The sequence below is a fragment of the Clytia hemisphaerica genome, unplaced genomic scaffold (genome assembly GCF_902728285.1).
Source record: "Clytia hemisphaerica strain Z4C2 unplaced genomic scaffold, Clytia hemisphaerica genome assembly, whole genome shotgun sequence".
Taxonomy (NCBI): domain Eukaryota; kingdom Metazoa; phylum Cnidaria; class Hydrozoa; order Leptothecata; family Clytiidae; genus Clytia; species Clytia hemisphaerica.
In genome coordinates, this window is record NW_027104328.1 from 160,505 (window position 1) to 181,305 (window position 20,801).

The 20,801-nt window shown below is 37.6% G+C and overlaps 1 protein-coding gene across 1 annotated transcript in view; it reads right to left on the minus strand.

The window, feature by feature from the left end:
* Positions 1-2,020: 2,020 nt before the first annotated feature.
* The window catches only part of LOC136817745 (CCR4-NOT transcription complex subunit 1-like), a 39,656-nt gene continuing 20,875 nt past the window's right edge, over positions 2,021-20,801 (minus strand). The window contains exons 25-49 of the mRNA XM_067074058.1: positions 20,586-20,765; positions 20,146-20,313; positions 19,538-19,597; positions 19,149-19,283; positions 18,188-18,272; positions 17,841-17,962; positions 17,278-17,418; positions 16,019-16,174; positions 15,390-15,530; positions 14,690-14,794; positions 13,980-14,153; positions 13,350-13,556; positions 12,731-12,982; positions 12,166-12,329; positions 8,344-8,581; positions 7,766-7,963; positions 7,255-7,386; positions 6,547-6,846; positions 6,091-6,192; positions 5,727-5,900; positions 5,136-5,288; positions 4,685-4,865; positions 4,093-4,225; positions 3,305-3,439; positions 2,021-3,007 (exon numbers count right to left, since the gene is read on the minus strand). Coding sequence (XP_066930159.1) covers positions 2,926-3,007; positions 3,305-3,439; positions 4,093-4,225; positions 4,685-4,865; positions 5,136-5,288; positions 5,727-5,900; positions 6,091-6,192; positions 6,547-6,846; positions 7,255-7,386; positions 7,766-7,963; positions 8,344-8,581; positions 12,166-12,329; positions 12,731-12,982; positions 13,350-13,556; positions 13,980-14,153; positions 14,690-14,794; positions 15,390-15,530; positions 16,019-16,174; positions 17,278-17,418; positions 17,841-17,962; positions 18,188-18,272; positions 19,149-19,283; positions 19,538-19,597; positions 20,146-20,313; positions 20,586-20,765 — 3,918 coding nt within the window. The 3' untranslated portion in view covers positions 2,021-2,925. The remainder of the gene's footprint in view (positions 3,008-3,304; positions 3,440-4,092; positions 4,226-4,684; positions 4,866-5,135; positions 5,289-5,726; positions 5,901-6,090; positions 6,193-6,546; positions 6,847-7,254; positions 7,387-7,765; positions 7,964-8,343; positions 8,582-12,165; positions 12,330-12,730; positions 12,983-13,349; positions 13,557-13,979; positions 14,154-14,689; positions 14,795-15,389; positions 15,531-16,018; positions 16,175-17,277; positions 17,419-17,840; positions 17,963-18,187; positions 18,273-19,148; positions 19,284-19,537; positions 19,598-20,145; positions 20,314-20,585; positions 20,766-20,801) is intronic.

The window sequence follows — 20,801 nt, forward strand, 5'->3', positions numbered from 1 at the left end:
GTATCGAACTCCCTGGATATCCTACTTTATTAGCAAAGACCCCCACAATCAAGCGAGATTGCATTCTATAAAGAGAACTTTAATATCTCAACCAAACCTGAACATTTAGGTCGAAGGCTGCTATAGGGATTATGTAGGTGCACATGTAATAAGACAGTCTCATTATAGCTAAATTAAAGTTGGAGAGGTGATTTCACTTTAGCATTCGCTAAGGAGAGCCTCAGAAGAGTGGACAACAGAAACAAAAAACAAAGAATCAAACTCACGATTATTCTCAATAGAGGAAACTGCAGCTCCTCATTGTCTAGTGTCTTCTTCATGGCTGATTTCCTCCCCAAGCCAACAAACCAATTATTTTTTTGGCTGAAGATGGTTGCAAGCATCCTAGCCTTTGACTTTTCAGGTAATAAGTTTTTTTTCATTTCATTTATTATTACTAAAAAAAAACAATACATTTTGAGCATTTGAAATTCCTATCTAAGACCGTTAGTTTGGAGGAAAAGCATACGTTTTGAGCATTTTTACACCCCTGTCTCACAGCCCCGGTGGAACTTTTTTCCTCATAAAAACTCCTATCGAAATCCCAATGGGAATAGAAATTCTATTGTTCCAAGGTTAAATCCAATGGAGATGGTTTTGGAGTGCAATTTTTATACTTTGAATTTTTAATGGTGATGAAATCAAAATCAATATCCCAGTGGGGCTGAAATTTCAGGGTATTTTCCCACCGGGCTTTGGGTTCCAGCGGTTCTGTGACACAGGAGGTGTATTTGTAATTCACTGATGGTTAAAATTTCTATCTAGGACTGTTGGATAGGAATAAAGCAACCTTGATATACTTTACTCCTTAAATAAACTGGTCCATTGTAAACAACTTGAGTTTGACTGCAGACTGTATACTTTTACTAGTAAAATAAGCTTTTTTTACGAAAATATTATTGAACATACAGTTCTGAATAAAAAAAGGTCCGAAAACTTTGCAAAAAAGCACCACCAAATTGAATGTTGAAACAAACTCACTAAATAAAAATAAAACAATATTGGATTGCGTAAAAATAGGTTTTGAAAGTTTACTTACACCTTTTTAGTGTAAGTCTGCAAACCTATAATAAAACCCAACCTAAATTCATCGGTTAGTACTCTAAATATATTTTTTTATTTTCCATTTTTTTCTAATTTTCAAAACATGCAAAATTAATTTTTAAAGTGTTGACGTCAGCATTAAAAATGACGATTTTTCAGCCATTATGGCTATTTTCTCAGGGTCTGGTTGACCAAATTTTACAAATGACCCCATTTTGGACATCTACTCTTCCAGCTCTATCAGATGGAACCATCAAAATTAGCTGTTTAAAAACTTTTAAAATTGACATTTTTAATGGGTCACTGCTTTTTGCTTAGAAAACCCCCTTTTACTCTTTGGTCCATAACTTTTTTTCCCCATGACAAAAAAATTGACTCTACCCCTCATTTGAAAGCTGATAAAATTATCTTTCCAACGGTATATAGAAACCTTTTATAATAATTTTTTCTAGGTTGACCCTAAATTCTACTGGACTATTTTCATTGATTTGATTATTGAAAAGTGTATAACCTTTTTTTAGGATTCTGGTAGAAAACTATTGAACTTTCAGGGTTTCTCCTATCACAAACACTACAAACACATGAGAAGAACACACTTTCAAAGTTAGCTTCATTACGGGCTCTTGCAGAAAAAAAATTGAGTATTGGGGGTGGGGATATAAAAATTTTTTGAAAAATTACCTCCCGGAAATTGTGACTTTTGACCCCCCGAACATTCATTTTGTAAATTTTTCACTACCCCGGACAATATTTCCTATATATCCTTCACCTCCCATGTGCGAAAATAACTGTCTGTTGAGGGCTTTGTGGGCGTTCTTCCTTCGGACCTAAACGGTCCCTGTACCAAGTTTCGGTCAGATGTTTAGGACAGTCAAATGTCGAGGGGTAGCGTTACTCTACTACTAAACAATGAAAAAGAAAGGAACAAAAAGTAATATTTAATAAGAGAAAAAGTTTTATTTTTGATAAAAATTATGTCATAAACTGAATGAAAAAAAACTACTCCTGCATAATTAGTAGTTCATGGTTTCTTTTGAAGTTTTTCTAAAAAATAACCTCTAACTAACTGTATACTTCATACCAATGTGACAAACTATCTGTAAAAAAAGCCAGTTTTTTACAAATCAAAAAAATGAAAGTCATAATATATTTCATATAATATTCAAATTCACCGTAAAATACTTTGGTTCCGTACTGTAGCCCATAAATCTCGATTTGCTTTCAGTCCAACACAAAAATTAAAATACAATGGATTGCCAGAAGCTTAGAAATAAGAACGAGACATTAGCACAATCTTCTTGGAAGTGTCATTTTACTGAAGAATTAACAGGCTTAAGAGAGAAGATTCCAAAGTGTGATAAAAAGTAAAAATGATTTGAATAACTTTTTGGAGATAATTCCATTTTCCACTCCATAGAGGGATTGATGGATCTCCATTGAAGTCAATCTGAATACATGATCGATTTCCAAGACGGTACTGTATGATTCATCCAGCATTGTGTAATGACCAGGACTACAACGGTACGACATGTAATCAACCAGTGTAATGCTTGTCCAAGACGGTACAACGGTATGGTTCATCCACAAGATTGTGACAAAATGATCAGAACTTTAATCCTATAATATTCTACATGTAGTCAACCAGTGTAATGTTTGTCTATTGTCTGTTTCTTTTATACTATTTACAAAATATCCACAATAAATTTGTGAATCGACTTGTTGTTGTTACAAACGACAAGTTTCGATATTCATTTTATTCAGTTACGAGGTTACAAGGCTCTGGTAATCTGCTCCCTTCTTGTTTACGAAGGGCTTTTACATTTTTCCTTTTCGAGGTTTTGTTCAACCGTCAGTAGCCTCGTTTTCAGTTCTCGAGGAGGGTTGTTTTTGTTGCATGCAACTTCTAGCTACTGATTCGAACAGTCTGAAAGGAGAATACAATAAATTCATAATTAGCTGTGAGATTGAGAAGCTAACACATTTTGACAAACTTAGTTTTACAAAAAGATTGATTTCAAAAAGTGAACTTGATTCAACCAAAGTTGTAACAAGTTCAATAAAAGACCTCACAAACCTTGACAAAATTTCTTACATGGTATAATTTCAATATGTTTTTTCAGATCACTTACTCAAAAGTTACAGAGGATTTAATTTATCTCAGCCAAAACCTATCCTCAAAATAAATATCCATAAAATACTGGTATGGAATAAAGCCACTTACTTTTCAATTTCGTGTGCGCAGTGTACGAAGTCGTGACTCCAGAACTTGTAATTGTGATTTTTGATCAACTCAATGAAGGTGATCAAGAGACCCCATGGGTGAGGTCTGTTCACAATCAAACGCTCCAACAAAACTCTGGAAAGAAAACAAAGAAGACGAGCCATTCTTTAATAAAAAGACAATCCTTGTTCCATTTACATTTACCTGTTTCATTTAAAGAAATTCTTGCATTTGAATCAGAAAGGATATCAAGAAGAGCTCGAGAAACAGAAAGCATAGCATATGATCGTTAAGATCATTCATTTAAACCAAAATCATTCGAGCGTTCATAACAATAAACATACTATATTAACCCTGATGATCTAATTCAATCCTAACACCAGAGGGTGATTAAGCTCAAATTCACCAGGATAAATGATACGCCTGTGTCTCGCATGTATGCAAAAGTTAAGAAACTTGATAGCACTTGACCCTGGTAAACTCTAGCCAGTCAACCCCTTTCCATGGATCTTTTAACAATTGGCAGTTGAATTGGTAAATCGCTACACAAATTCAAAAACAGGCTCGGAGATGCTCAGGTCGAGGGCTTGACAAGGCTGAAATATGCTTATAAGGATGCTTATGAAAGGTGGTTAGATGATTCTGAAAATCCGTAAAAAAACAGGCAAAATCAGGAAATGTAAGTTTAGGTAATGCTTAACAATGCTTTTAAATGTTTGCCATATCTGAGCCTAGATATGCTTATAAGCGCAATACTTATGAAGAAAACATGAATATCTTGTTCTTACCTTGTGATTTGTTCTTGGATAGCTTCGGAGTTTGCTTCGGCGAACAAGTAGAGCAGTGTACAGCTGAAGTAATGGGTGTGGCTGTTCGGGTAACGCAGCTGATTGGCTATCGCGTTCAAGTACAAGTAACGTCCTAAAGATAGAAAATGTAAACGTTTTATTGATTGGACCAATTCATGATATTAATGACGTAATGTTTTCTACGGAAACACCCAGTCTTTGCCAGAAATAATCAAATCACTGTTTTAAAGCCCTAGATTAATTGGGCTATTATTTAAAAATATCAACCCTATCTACTTTCGCGATTTTTGCCCTTTTTCGTGAAAGTTTCTGCCAAGTAAGAAATTACACGAGAAATTCGCGAAAGTTTTTTCCACGAAAAGTACACCTTTGCTATTTTATACTCAGTTTTCAGTTTTTGTGCATTTTTCTCGCTTATTTGCCTGCAAAATGAAATAACATTCTAAAACTCACGAAAGTTATATCCTCTGAATTCGTTCCAAAAGTAAAATTCGCGACAGTTAAATTCGCGAAATTTCGCGATTTTGCAACCTCGCGAAAGTTTCTGCTCTTAAAGTATTCAAATCTATACCTTCGGTATCCAAATCGACAGCAAGATTTTGGAAGATATCCATATGTGATGAATGAGTGATGGTAGCAATGGAGGTCGTACTGCTCTTGTTTTGGATGTAAGCGATAGCCTGTGTACCAACGTATAACACAAGCGCGTTCATCAGAGGCACGTTGTACCTGTTGCTCTGGTCGTTTCCAGTCTAGACGAAAAAGAGTCTCCATATACTCACTATACCACGAGTTCTCTTCGACTCGAACAAATTTTCTTACACCTTTAGCTAAAAAGAGCCCTTAAAATTTCCAGATCCGGAAGTATACATTTTAATAGCCTCGGGAATCAAAATTTTTTCCTGTGATAAAAAATTTCACTGAAGACTTTGAGAACACTTTCCGTAGTACCCCCCCACCCCCCCCCCCCACCTACATCGATTCCAAATAATCATCTGTTCAACACTCTGAGTTTAATTCACCTGCAAATGGCTTCTCAATTCAGAGAGGAAGGTGACAGGTGCACGAGTCTTGAGGTACGAATCCAAATCGTGTTTGAAGGAGGACGGATGGATGGCCGCTGAGAAGTTGGTGTTAATGCGAGGAGCGTGGGAGATATCGTTCAATAAGTCAACCTAACGAATAGAAAGCTCACACTATTGAAATCATCAATTCAGGAGAAAAAAAAACACGTTTTCTTTCTGCTACTTTCTGTTACTATTTTGAGCGGAAAATCAATTTCACAAAACAGATTTGCCTAGATTCTTCAAATTTCGAGACGTAGATGCTTTTTATGAATCTTCCGAAAATGGAGATCAGTGAAATCTAGGAATAAATGTACAGCTACGATCTGTAGTTTCGCGAATTCGTATAGTTAGTGAAAATTGCAGTAATACAATGCTGATTTCAGAAACATTATTTGATGTATGTCGACTTCGTGCGGTTGGATTTAATTTCAAGACTCTTCAGCCAAAAAATATTTTTTAAATAGGCCATAAATCTTTGGAAGATCTTCGAATACAAAAATTTTAGCCATTGAAAAACTTTCGTAACTTCTCTCACAAAAATCTTACCTTCAAGTTCGGCGTGAACGGATCAGGGAGTCGCATATTTCTCGGGAAAGCGCTCAAGATCAAATTCCTCATTTGGATACAGTTGGGCGGGATGACGTCACAGAATGAGAAATGATAGTCGCAAAGGAATTCTGGGAAATCATGTAGTAAGACCAATAATACGCGTAATGTACCCTGTAAATGTAAGATATTCAATTTTTAGTTTTAATGCCACAGAAGGCCTGATAGAGATAATCTATACAAAAAACACTGCTGCACAAAAGTAACTTATCTATAATCTTATGAAGTGATAAGCATTGTGAATCTTCGGAATTCGATTACCTTTTGACAAGACTAAAAGAATGTCAGTTTATCTATGTCTTACCTTGTACAGCAAGTAAGTTTGTTTGGCAAGCTCGACGTTTCGAAGGAAAGGTGCCAAGAATTGGAACAAGTCGATCAATAGTTGGTGATAAAGCACCCAGCCCTGAATGATGGATAATAATCAGGTTTACATGATTTAGCCTACCATAGCGATGCGAAATGTTTGTTCAGACTGGGAATATATAGCACATTGGATAATATAGAACTTCATAAATGAACCAAACCACATCATAAATGAACCAAAAGCAGCACTTATTATTGAAATCATTGATTTTTATTTACCACTTTTTTGTTGGAAATAAAAATTTCGATTGCTTATATGCTTGGCTTGGTCTTAGCAATGTCAATAAATAACACAACCAGGTGTTTTAGTTGATATGTTTATGAACTATAACCAATTGATAGAATTTTTGAAATATACAAAGCAGCCTTCGTTTTGTATAAAGTAAGGTCATACCTTTTGTTGAGGGGAGTTGAGCAAGAGTTTCGACATGAGCGTGCGGTGCGCGATCAGTTCCAGCCATGCGTACGCGAACCCTGGAGCGCGGGATGGCCTCAGGTCGTGGAGAACGTTGGCAAAGCATGATAAGATTTGGAAGTTGATGGCTTCGAGGACCGGCTCGGGAGCATTGAGTTCTAACAGGAGCATTACGAACATTCTGTGGTATGCCAACTGGTGGAAATCACTTTGTTGCTGGTATTCGATCAAACGGTATTCATGATCCTTCATTACAACAGTTCCAATGATACCCAATACCTAGAGAGGATTTTTTAGAATTCACTAGTTTTAAAGCACCTTGCCAATACTGTAGTCTCGTAGTACAGACTATAAAGTCACGGTACTTTGAAAAGAAACGAAATAATCAGTATTCACATAGGTTTTTTTATACCTAGAGAATGAAACACGAAAAATAGTTCATGTTTTAGAAGCTCAGAATTTCTCGAAATTGTCAGTATTTACATAGGTTGTTAAAGGCAGCCCTTTTGATGTGTGCCGTATTCTAGGATCAATTCTGGATTAAATCATTGAGCATTTGACCACTTAGGGCGCATTTGATGAATTATGCAGTCGGGGTAGTGACTGATTTTTTCCCGACTGGTGAAACAATTTTCTTATAACTCTGATGACCTATTATTGTATTATAAGGTTTCGGGTTCATCTTACTCTGTTCAATAAGTTGATTTTGGTGATACTGTTGGTGTTGTCACCAGAGTGTTTGACAAGGAGAGCAATCAGACGGCAATACGCATCGATGGTTGGAAAACATTTGGTTCGAGCCATGGTTGGACTTTGAGCCTGTAGAATAAAATGAAAATAATTGAGATTCAATCAACAAACGCTTTTTTCAAGCATGCACCTTCACGAACTTACTACCAGCTGACATGACACTATAGCCGCGAACTTTCGCCCCTTACTTAATTGAACGCTCAATAGGAACGTAATTTTTTCTAAACAGTGCAGAAGACACGTATCGAAGTTTTTGAGTTGAAAGGACAAGAAAGTGGGGGAAAGGGGGAAAGTCCAAGCAATAGACTGTTTTAATTCCCCAAAGACTCATAGAACAACACGCTTAAAAAGATTTCAGAGTGTGGGTCCAACTCCTTGATCCAGGAAAAGGAGTGACATTTATTTCATTCAGAGAAATTATTTGAGGTTGAGAAAAAGGGAGACTTACATAGTCCTGAAGGGCACGGTAGGTGAGGTCCACGCAGATCTCGGTGCAGTATTTGAAGAATCGAGTGATCAAATCGTCCGTCTTCAAGATACCGTATTGGTGTAGCTGTGGAACGAATGCTTGGAAAGCCTTCTCGCTGTATTTACCAGCGCTTTGATGGTGATACAAGCGAACCCATTCGCGTAATAAGTATTCCACCTATTAAATAAGATTTATAAAAGACTTATAACCACTTTAAATTACGTAGCCAATTGTTATAGCGACTATGCCTGAATGCGCCCTGTCCTGCAATTTTGCCGCGAAACGACTCACCCAAAAAATAGGACTATTTCATGTACTAGTACAACCAGTAAACGAACGTTTCATACAAATGAAGCCGAAATGAGATATTATGCTATGTCTTTCACAAGATTCTCCCCGACACATCGAGTCTGTAAAATTACTCGTAAGGGGCGGTTAACTAGCAAAAGGAAAGGAAACAACGGACATTACAGTGAGAGAATGTAGCTATAATCACCTTAAAAAATATAATATTATAATATTTAATATATATAATATTTCGTAAAATATTACCATACCTTTTCATGTAGTCCGGCGATATCGTCATCGTGTTGTGAGAGTCCGTGTAACCCACTGGTACCCGAACGGCCACCAAATAATGAACTTCCCGGTGCTTGCGATTGGCTTGGTTGTGGTTGCTGCTGCTGTTGCTGCTGCTGCTGTTGTTGTTGTTGTTGTTGTTGTTGTTGTTGTTGCTGCTGCTGCTGCTGCTGCTGTTGAGCGTTTGCGTGAATTCCTTCCAATAGGGTACCAAGTCTAAAGGTGATTGAAAAGGTTTCTAGTAAAAGCGTAGAATCGTCATTAACAAACTTTTTGTACATTTCAAATTTCATAAGTAAGTTAAGCAAAATTCTTTTACCTTAAGATATTGTAATTATTAGTAAAAAGGCATTACCTTTTTATAACTTTTTAAGTAAATAGCTCGTCGCAGGCGCAGAACGGGATGAGAGACACCACACACCACAATGTCTGGCATATCACCCACACTCCTGTATCAGAGTAGTGGTACCAAATTCCCCTCACATGGTATGGGTTGACCCAGGCAAAGGTATGTTCACTTGCCCAGTGAACCGTAGTACTACGGTAGGAAACAAACTCGGACCTCCCAGACGGAAGTTAAGAGCGATGGCCACCACACCACTACGCCTACGTTTTCGGCTGTTCCGGCGATTTTTAAAGACCAGGTTGAAAAAATTACTTCTTTGAATCAAACGATGGCGACAAAGAGCAATTGACAAGGAAGTTAAGTTCAAGAACGTTGCAAGGACAAGAAAATCACACGTTGAACCTAAGGGCACATGATCCAAGCATGGCGAGGCTTTGTGAGTTTTAATAATTGAACAATGAAGGAAACAAACGTCACCAAGCCTTTCTAATTTTAAAATGAATACATTCCAAGCGACGAAAACGTCAGAAAAAAAAAATGCGAATTGAGAGCTTATGAATTTTAATGGAAGACTGAATTTATTTGTTCAACTTCGAAACTGTGAATATTAGATGTGAGATGGATTATATAATGCGAGGTACATGATTGTATACTTCTGCTATAGGGAGCAGATCATAAAATTATAGGTCAACTTGTTGAACAACCTAATAAATACTTGAGAATATTCTCTTTGACTAAACTTGTGAGCCACTTGTGTATACAACACAACTAAAATTCTCAAGTTATCAAGCAAAAAAGGTAGGGAAAATGACGAAGTTTTTTTCGATTTTGATTTTACTTCAATGGACACTCACGGAAGGTGCAAAACTAAAGGATGAAAGGAACGTGTCAAACCGAAAGGCTGAGTGCTTAGCAACACAGAAAAAAAAGATCATGATTTTTTTGGATTTTAATGAAGAGGTAGATTTTTACAGAGAAGTAGAAATGGTTGCAAACTCCACACAATATTTGGTTGAAATGTTACTAAGGCGTTCAACTTGCTTTGAAATGTTTTTGTTTTCTCCGAACAGAGGTGGCCTCGTTAAACTAACAGAAAACACGATCACCGCAAATTTCCTAGATAATGAAGTCCCTACCAAAGGATTCCATCAAGATGATTTTTTAAATTTTGTTGATCAAATTGAGAGTACTGGCAATAAGCAGGACAAACTACTTTATGTTAATGCGAGGACAGATACAGTCAAAAATGATGCGCTCATTACAGCAAAATTGAAATCCATCCAACAAGTTAAAGGTTACACAGTCATCTTTTTATGCATGATGAGCGGACGTCTCTGCCCAATGACAGCCCAGTGGATTCCACTCAAACATTTTTTGTATTTTGCTTATGACATGTCACTATATAACTACTTGGGAAATCTGAATAAAGAGCTTTTGGATGTGTTGAAAAATCCAGACAGCAGTGCTTTTCAAATCCATGAAAATTTCAAACTTCAAAATTCTCTTTTTGAAGAATGTAAAACCCATATATACTTTTGGATGCAATTTGTGGTAAACAATGAAGAAGATAGTTGCTTTCAAGAAGAAAGTCGGCTTATTACTAGATTGATTCATTTTCTTTACCATAAGTTTTCATCCCAGATAACAGTCTATTCTGTTCAAGTATATCAAGGATATTACGATACTTTTGCAAGTTATAGCCTCGAAAGGTTGAGTGGCCCTGAAGGGTTCACATTTGGTTACAGGCCCGATGACGCCGAGGCCGATGGTACCGAGCTAGATGAATATAACGATCAGTATGGATATGAAGAATTCATCAATAGGGCGCACTGTAACTTACACATTGATATTATCCGGAAAACTGATGAATTAGCAGGGTGCAAGTACAAGCGCGACAGTAGAATTTTCGGAAGTGCCGATCTTGTGATTAAAGTTTTGTTAGATGAGAATGATCGGCCGTTCGTTAAGAAAGAGGATGGAACAATAGTGATCTGGGAACAAGATTTGGATAGCGTGCAATTCAAAACAATGCTTATTGATGAGATTCGAAATGTGAAGTTCGCTAACGGATGTCGTTTTACTTGAGCTGAGGAACTGCCAGGAACTACTCTTATCATCCAGATCAACAGTTAAAATGCTTAAAGAAGAATGTGTAGATAAAAGAGAACTAAATGTTCCTGGTTTCTTTTTAATTCTTTTTATAAGAATCACAAGGCTCAGGTTTGCTCAATGCAGAGCCTGAAAGATTTTTTCAATTTTTTTTTCTTCTTTTAGAATATTTCAGTTTTCCATTTTTATCTAAACTCTACACAAGCCTAATAGGGTTATTAAATTTGAAATTATTTAATTTATGTAATTCTTCTTAAAAACGAACGATGCACAATGTACATTAGTAATTGTTTTATTGCTTTCTTGGTCCTTATCGCATCGGCCTTTATTGCGGTTAGTGTTATTTAGTTGGCAAGAAGGCCTGATTTCAAAATCTAATCATAATTTTGTAATTCTATTAGAACTAAAATTAAAGAATCTTTAAATCAAGAAATGAGAGTTTAATTCAAAATCTTCTATCCGACAAATATCTATAACCCAGACTCTTAACGCGGACAATATTTTGATGATATATTCGAAGTGGCATGTCATGGCTTCACCCCCCCTGCTCGCAGGGGGGGGGGGGTTAAAAGGTCTCAGGCAACTGGTACCTACAAATAGTCTTTGGCCAGGGACCACCTACTGAGCTAGGGGGGGGACCTAATTTTTTACATAATGAACTGGGGGCTAAATCCTGATTGAGTACATTTTTTCAAAATTTGTGTGTTTGCACAGGTTTGCAAAAACTTTCTTTAAAAAAGATGAATTTATTCAAATGAAATCATTGCATTGCATTTGCTAGCACAATGCTAATTTTTGAACTTTTAGGGGCCACCTAGAATATTTTTCCAATAGGGGCCACCTAAATCCTAGGGGGCACCTAAATTCTTAGGGGGGACCTAGGACCTGCTTATAAGCCATGCATGTCTAGTAGTGAGCACCTCACTAAAAACCGGGATTTCTCATCTCGTTTCTTAGTGAGTTCCACTTTGACGATTTTCGAAAAATTGAAGCCTTTCAAGTGCTTTGACGCAAATTCGAATGTTCTGCTACTGCAGGAGCTTCAACAGTTAAAAGTGACGTCAAAAAATCGAATGTTTACCGGGTGGCGTCTAGTATAGGCTACATGTCTAGCATTAAACAAATAATTTAACCAGTCTAAAGTCCAATAAAAATCTCATACACAAGTTTCCTATTCGCAGATGTATGTAAAAAGTCTCGAAAAAACGCCGAATAAAGCACTGATTGGCTGGACATAAAAATACCTCATACTTTGGACTTTTTGAACAAAATATGTTCATGTTTGCAATATTCAGCTAACAAGAGCTTTACTCGACATTTTGTGACATTTTAGCTGTTTGCTTACCCCTCGGCATTTTGTCGGCTTTGGTAGACACGTGTGAGAGTTTCCAAAGTGTTGGAGAAGTCCACTTCAGAGATGATATTGCGTGATTTTTCTTCGATCAAATAGATTCGACAAAGTTGGACAGCTAATTGTAAAGCTTGCATGTTGTGGCCATTTTCCATCCACTAAAGGATAGAAAAATCAAGAGATTAAGTAAAAGGTCAATCAAATAATCCAATCTTAATAGTAGTGCAAAGTATCGATTTGCCTATCCCGTCCGACATTAAAACTAGTTTCATAATAGACTTAGCTAACAGTTCAACTTATTTTATAAGAGTATCACGAGTGTGATATCACAATTTGAAATTTCTAGAAATGGGTTCCTTAATCGTTTTCTTACTAAAACTCAAAAAAATCTCTAGACTATGGAAACAATAGTTAGTCAAAAATATTTTGAGGTTTTGCTCAGGACAATAGAAAGAATCCACGTGCCAAATATCTCAAACCATCTGATTATCCCTTTAATGTATTCTATGTATTTTATAGTTAAGCAATGTTTGGTAGGAAAGAAAGAACGGTGGCTCACCTGTGCCAACATGACATCAAACTCTCTCATTGTGAGGAGATGGGCACGACAAAGGATATCGATACCGTCAAAGTTGAATCGAACATCTGGCGGTAATTCAGCTAAGACCTTCAATACTTGTCGGGCCGTCCATAACGGGCCGTAACCACGTGGGTCTTGGAAGCCACGCAACACAATGAGATGGCAATCTTTGTAACGTAAAGCCATTTCGGCGTCAGTTGGCAGGACTGTTTCAAGTACCCCTTCGACAGCCTAAAGAGAAACATCAAAAGTAATAATATGCGTTGACATTAACAACTTGTTTTGTCTTTAACTGGCCTTCCTACTAGAAAATCAGAAAATTAAGTGGAGAAACAACAGGTTGAAAATAGACAGGATCACGACAAGCAGTCCCAGACAGGCCAATATCTTCATTAAAATAGATCTATTTTGAAAGCTGTAGAAACCTGGGCTGTCAGTGAAGACAAATTCGCAAGTTTATGTATTTGCACTTTTGAGGACGGCGGGAAGCCTTAGCGATTTGGAAAAGGCCGCAGTTCTGACCCACATAATCGAGTACAAACATACATACATTAACTCGCTATTAGTCGCTAAAGCAAGGAAGCTAGGAATAAGATACCTTGCGAATCAATCTCAAGCTGGACAAGTTATCTCTTGAGACACGAGCGTTGACGACCATGTCAAGGAGGTTGTGTAGTTGAGCAAGATGTTGTGTAGCAGGGTTGACGAGCATTTGTTGTACTTGTTGTTCCATGTGGTGGATGTGTTGCTCGATCTCTGCCGCGCATTTACCAAGGATGTGTACAACGTCGTCGGGCATGTATGACTGGAAGAGGGGAAAATTAAAATTAAAACCTCAAAAAGATCGCCCGCCCGTCTAAGAAATTCCCGTGCGGTCATAAATCGGCCACGCGGACAAGTTGATCATTAAAATACCTATTGCTCATATTGGACAGTTTAAGTGATACTTCAAAACGCCGAGAGATGTTTACAGAAAAATGTTGAATTTACAACCACCGACCTCTTTGTACAATTTTATACGTTCCCGTAAATTGAGCTCTGTTCTTCAATGAGAATTTTTAACTTTGATAAAACGTTTAATATTCATGCCTGACATAGCTAAAACGTGTCGAATATTATTCAAATCAATTTAAATTGAAGTAATTTAAGGTACGTAGTTTGTCTTTGAGTTTTGCAAAGAATTAAATGGAAAAAAGTATAGCTTGGTAAAAAAAAGTTCGAATTTTACCTTATGGCTGTCGGTGACATGGACATCTGATTGAGACAACAGTGTTGGTTGGTTTTCTGGCAATGGTTTTGGGAAGGGTTCAAGGATCTGTCCTGGTTGTGGTGGTAAGAATCCAGGGATACTTCGAGCGAATTCCTCATAGACTGTCATCTGTTGTTGAGTCACTCCACCGACCTAAAAAAAGTATATTAGGTGATAAGAATACAGTAACTCTACTCGTGTTGTCTTCTGACCAGCCACCAGAATAGTTGGAAAACCAATGGATCCGGCGAGACTCGCAACCATGCCATTCGCAGGCATTCTACTTGTCTACTGACTGGACACTGAAATGGGAGAAATCCATCTCCACATTAGGTGGTAATTGGAAGATTTAATGATCAGTGATCAATGCGTTCCGCAGTGTTTCGTTGTAGATGGAAAGTTGTCTAAACAAGAATCTTCAAATTCTTCTGAGACAGAAGAATTTGAGCACTGAGGTGTATTGGATAATACAAAAACCTGAATTGCATGCTCATCACGTACAAGGAGAAACACTGAAGTTTTTATCGAAGAAAGGCGAGAAAATAACCACATACTTGTTGATACAGGGCGTTAAAATTTTGTTTAAAGTTTTTGATGGAGATTACTCTTCCGTAGATCCTTCAAACCATCTCGCAAAGCTGTGCAAACTTATTTCAAATCTTTCAAAAAAAAACAAATTCAAATCCTACCTTGAGTCTGATCTGTTCCGGCATTCGTTCCGCTTGGTACGTTAACACGAAAGGATCACAATAACGTCTGTTCTCCGACCGTGCGTGTTTACGTAATTCGTATTCCTAAAGTTGAAAGGGACACGGGATTGAATAGGTTTCTAGCATTCATTTAAAATTAGTAAAGAAATCGCTCTTTTTAGTCAGCCCCAAAATGACCACCACTTATTATAGGAATTTGCAATAAATTGATTAAAATCGGATCTTAAAGTGTCCCGGAAAAGTTCTAAAAAGATTTGAACGCTATCGAAAAATGAACTATTTAACGGAATATACGGCCATTCCAGAGGAAGGGTTCCGTTAAGTAACGCGTTAAGCCGCAACCTTTGAACCATTTGATAACATTATCGGAATGACCCTATATAAGTAAGTAGTAAGTCTGCGACCGCAGTCGGAGGCGATCCGAAGGCCCCTCTTTAGATGGCTATCTACCCGAAGGTAGGGGAGGGCGCCACTCTTCCTGGATGGCTCCACTTACCCTTAACCTTTCTCTTAATTGCTGAGCATCAAGCAGAGAGGCATCAAGTACCATTTTGGAAATCTTTGGTATGACCCGGCTGGGGGGTTGAACCCACAATCTTGCGCACCGTAGCCGGATGCCCTACCACTGGACTACTCTATATAGAAATTAAAATGGAGTTTGTAATCAAATAAAACTTACGTTAGTGAGACGTTTGTCAGTTTCTTGGAGAGCTCGTTCAACGGCAGTCTTTTGGATAAACGCACAACAGAGCTCCAGATTGTCGGTAGCTACTGATAGTGCGATCTGTTCAAGTTGATCTTTCTGTTGTGGGTTGGCGTTCTAGAAGAAGGAAAAGACAAAGAATGTCTACTAGAAAAAATATATACAACATATTCACTTAAGAGGACTGTTTATTTAATCAATCATTTAATAAATTTGTGGAAGTACATCTTTGATTTCCTTTGGTTTATAGCATTCATTATTAGTTTCCTGAAGATCGAGCTGACCGTCGGCAGTTGGCAATAGCGAGTTTATGTATTTGCACTTTTGAGGACGGTAAAGTGACTGAAGCGATTCGGAATAACCCGCAGTTCTGACCCGCAAAATCGAGGACGGTAAAACTGCTGATTTACCGTCGTCCTCGGCTGGTTAATCTAGCCAAATTAGAACTTTACCGTCTCCGTCGCTGAAAAACACACATACATAAACTCGGTAATCTCCCGGTGTTGGCTTTTCGTCAATGTTTCATTTTGAGTAGTCAATCTTTAAAATTCTTTTTATCTCACATACAAATTAAAACAACAAGCGGAATAGTAGGACGCACTTACCCTCAGTGTAGCGATGAGATTACTTTTGATGTTGTTAGTCAGGCTGGTTAAGAGGGGTTCACGACATGTGATCATAGCCATACCAGCCGTTACATTTCGTACCATGTGATGCGCAGCCGATCGCATTCGTGTCTCCTCGGGATCGAGAGCGAAATCCTATGAAAATAAAGTGATAAAAAATTGAAAAGTCTAAGTAGGAAAGCAAAAATATTTTTTTGAAGGTCCAATCATGGGTGCAACTAGGGTTGAAAAGCCTTTGCTGAATGATAAAAAGAGTGACGCACAAATCTGAACTAATATTGTACAAAAAGATCATTTTCATATTCAACGTTTTGAGACCCCAACCGTCCCTTGGTGGCAATTGGCGACGCCGGAACCTCTCTGAAATAGTCAGGGGGGGGGTAAACATTTATAATACCAACCCATAGCCCAAAAAACTGACTTTTGACCTTTTGAGCTAAGTTAACACCACCACCCCAAAATTGGTATCGATACCAACTTGAAAATCATAATTTTCAGAAAAAGGGGGGACCCACCCCCTTATTTTGGTATCGATACCAGCTTGAAAATCATAATTTTCAGAAAAAGGGGGGACCCACCCCCTTAATTTGGTATCGATACCAACATGACTTTTTGAATTTGACAAAATATCATGGGACCCACCCCCTAATTTAGTACCAAATTTGAGTTTAAAGCTGTTTAAAGGGGACCCATCCCCTCCCACACAAACAGGGTACTAAGAGAAACTTCAAAAAAACTCATTTTTGAAATACTCTTTCTTCAACACAACACAAAAAATGTCATATGCTAAAATAGAAAATGAGCAAAAATTAGGAAAGTTTTGCTGTCATTTTGATATGGATACCAACTTTCTGAATCATATTATTTAAAAAAAGGGGTACCCATCCCCTATTTTGGTATCAATACCAACTGAGGATAACTCTTTTTTTCTAAAAAAGGGGGACCCACCCCCATCAATACCAACTTGACTTTTCAGACTTTTAAAGAAAAAAAAGACACCACCACCCGGCTATGGGTCTGGTATCTGGATGTTGAACCCCCCCTGAAATAGTCGATCTACATTAAAACACAACTACTTTAGGACCAAACCGATCGTTTTGAAATCATGAAACTGTTCTTAGGCCATAAAGGACCAATCATCGAATCGCTCCTTTCTATTGGTCAGACATTTTCAAGATTTTTCCTCTGATTAACAGTCCCGATTAACCATGATTTCTTATGAAAATAACTTCTTTAACCTTTTTGACGATCATCTCAGCAGTTGTAAGAACCAACTTCAACGAACGTTCGACGACAGGGAACAACAATTCTTGAACTGAACGCTCCACAGCTGGTCGTATACATTGCTTCAGGTGTGGGAACTGTTGGAACAATTGGATCTGAAAGGCAAAGAAGGGGAAAGATCTTTAATGTTAATGCTTTATGAATTAGCTGTTGCAAACTAAAATCTCTTCACCCTTTATATTACACATCAAAGTCCAATAATCAAAGTTTGAGACTCACGGCTAAACTGAAAAAGGACAACAATCAATCTAGAATTGTTTTTGTAATTAAAAATTTTTGACAAAAAAGTCCTTTTTTCAAAAGATTTAAAACGGTTAGTGGATTTGCCGTGAAAGGATCGAAGGATTTCGAAAATACCCACTATCGGAATCTCTGCCAGAAAAACGACGCTAAAATGGATTCATCGAAATGCGGAGGTAAAGAAAACATTCAACTCTAAAAAAGCAGCTGGATATGCCCTTTCCAGTCAGTTTTAAAACTTTCGACAAGTGTATAGTAGTCATTTCAAACGACTTACGCTTGGGTTGACTTGAATATGAGGAGCAAGCCATTGTAAAGCACCGATAGTGATGTCATGGTAACCGAAAGTGGGTTGTGGTGGACCTTGAAGTGCACTGACTTGCTCTGAACCAGCATTGCCTAAAAAATGGAAGCGAGCATTGAAAAATATATGAAAGGTTTCCGCTGGTCATTATTGCCATAACAAATTCAGCATAAAATATCAAAAAAGAAGACAGTGGTAAAATTGCATGCAGGTGACCAGGTGACAACGAAAATTTATCAAAAAGTTTTAACACACGTCGACCCAAGATGCGTAAATGGCTAGGGAAAAAGACAATAGTAGAGAAGCAATGTCAGTTCTACCTTTATCTTTCTCTGGTGGAGTTAGTTGATGATGAATTTTGTTCATGATTTCAGGATCCTTCAAAAGCGATGATGGGTTGATTTCCTGAAGACCGAAAAGTAAACATTCATTACGCCATTGCAAAGGCATTTTGTAGTATAGGTTGACGCTCTCTAGTTTGATTTCAAGACGTATTAGATTTTCATCGAAAAAGGGAGGGCATCAAATTGTAGAGCATCGTTTAAGAGTTTCTTGTAGACGGTGACATTCCATATTATCGAATAATGGAGTGTATCAAATTTAGAAAGTCGAATTAAAGAGCGTCAACTGTAAAATTGAAAATGCCTTTGTTCGAGAAGGAATAAAATGATGTTTTTTTTGCTGTGGGTACTGCACCATGCCAGAGGTCTAAATTATTCTACTAAATCACAGTGTGGATGTAAACCACACTGAAACGACCGCCTTTCATCACGCATCACGCTCGCGAAAGAGCGCGCGCACATTATTAACGCCTACATGTCATCTCCAGTACATTTTCGATTATTCATTGAAAACAGATTACAATATAGTCATTTTTCATGTCTTGATTATTCAATTCCGAATAAAAGATATTCAGCGAAAAAAAAGAGAAATGCCTGGGTAATCTAGTTAAAAAACTGAAAGTATATGGTAGACAAAGTAATGAGCCAAGGCAAAACGAGATTAGCGTACCACTATGAAAGAAACCGACTCCAATAAATAAAGATTTGTAAACCCAGCTTACCACCACTTTGCCACAAAAAATGCAGTCCTCAAAAACAAAGGAACCGCTAGATACAATCCGTCGTCATGATTGCGGCGCGTTCTAGACGCGTTCTGGATGGGAAGTAAGTGGCTTCAATTTTTCTTGCCTGCGAAAGGTTAGAGATTCTACTCTAGTCCTTCGGGCTTCAAACTCAATGAGTACAATCTAAAGGAAGGATCGCAGCATCGATTACGTACCTTCAAGTCGAGAGTCAGCGTATTACACAACACTTCAACTTCAAACTTGAGATTCAATTTCAAATCTTGCATTTGATGGAGTTCAGCCATAACTGCCATTGTTCCCATCAGCCAAGGGTTCGGTGGCTTGAAGACCTATTGGTAGAAGTAAAAAGTGTTTTAAATCTTCACAAATATAAAAAAGAGGTTTCTGAAATATCCATGTTTTTTTCAGATATTTTATCAGAAACCACAAAATGAAGTTCCCTCTTTAATCTTACTTTTCTGCCACCAGCACCAGCTTTAATGTATTTCCCTGAAAAAGCCGATCGTTCAGTCAAATTAAGTTCCTGCACTGCAAGAATGTTCCTCGTCTAAGGTACTTACTTGACCATACAAGCTTTACTTACTTTACTTTTAGCACATGCTTCAAGAATCTTTGCAATGAAAGGAACCACGTAAAGTAGATCCTAAAAAGAAAGGAAACATGTTGAATATACAAACCAAAAACGAAGTAGTTAATGATTCTGACAGCAGGATTTTAAAGTAATCGTCAGTCGTGCAAAATTACTCGAATCTGATTTGTTTTAGAGGAGTGCGATTAATCGTTAATTGCACTATTACAGCTTTTTCACTATTGCAATTTGAATAACAAAAATGACGTTAAAATTTTCCCTTTTTCAATAGAAAACTATGATTTACTGATGATTACTAGTACTTAGGCTTGTTAGACATAAAATAAAAGATTGATGACTGGCTACATTTGGGATTCTAATTTCAATTCCAATTCCAATATGTCACAGTGAATATGACCATAGACGCAGACATACGTCAAGTCACGCTAGTTTTCGACCGGATAGGCAGATTGGAGACAGCCGCTCCCCTTGCATCACTTCATAGCACCAATATGGGCGGTTCAACTCATAGACCATTTCTGACTTGATAATCATGTAACTAAAATACATTGTTGCCATGTCAACTAGGCTCACCCTCGACTAAACCACTAAACAATAGATACCTGTTGCCCTTTGAAGAATGCTTCAATCAGGAGTGACTTGACTTCGAGGTCCTTATAAAGGATTGGTCTGTTGTCGCCGAGCGTCTGTATGCCAAGCCAGTGACCCAAATTCTTCAACAGTGATCGATCTGAGAAATTGGCTGGCCCTTTGTCTGATCGAAGTAGAACCTAGTTTCCAAAGAAAGAATGATTGTTAGACGGTTGTAACAATGAAGGAAACATTCGTTTCACTTTTTTTAAATGAGGAAATTGTTTACCATCCAGTAAGATCGAGTAAAATTATTTTTCATTGACAAATTTCGAAAATTTTTTCTTTAAGCTTTTCAAGGAAATGTAGCCTATCACAGATCACACGTATTTGATTTTGAAAGGACTTCATTTGCTAAAACCGAAAGGAATAAATAATATTACTTCGTTCAACAGAAAATGGTTTTACTGACCTTGATATTTCTGAAGGTTTCATCCAGCACCATCTTGCTCAATTCCGATTGGGAGACAGCTCTCAAGAAATCGGAGTATAATTGGTGAAAATTGGGTTCGATACTGACTCTTTTCATCACCAAATATTGAGCCAGCCAAGGGTTGAACTCAGGCTGGATAGCTTGTCGCAAGTCAGTTGCCTAGGAAGAGTGAAAGAAATTTTGAAAAAAAAAGCC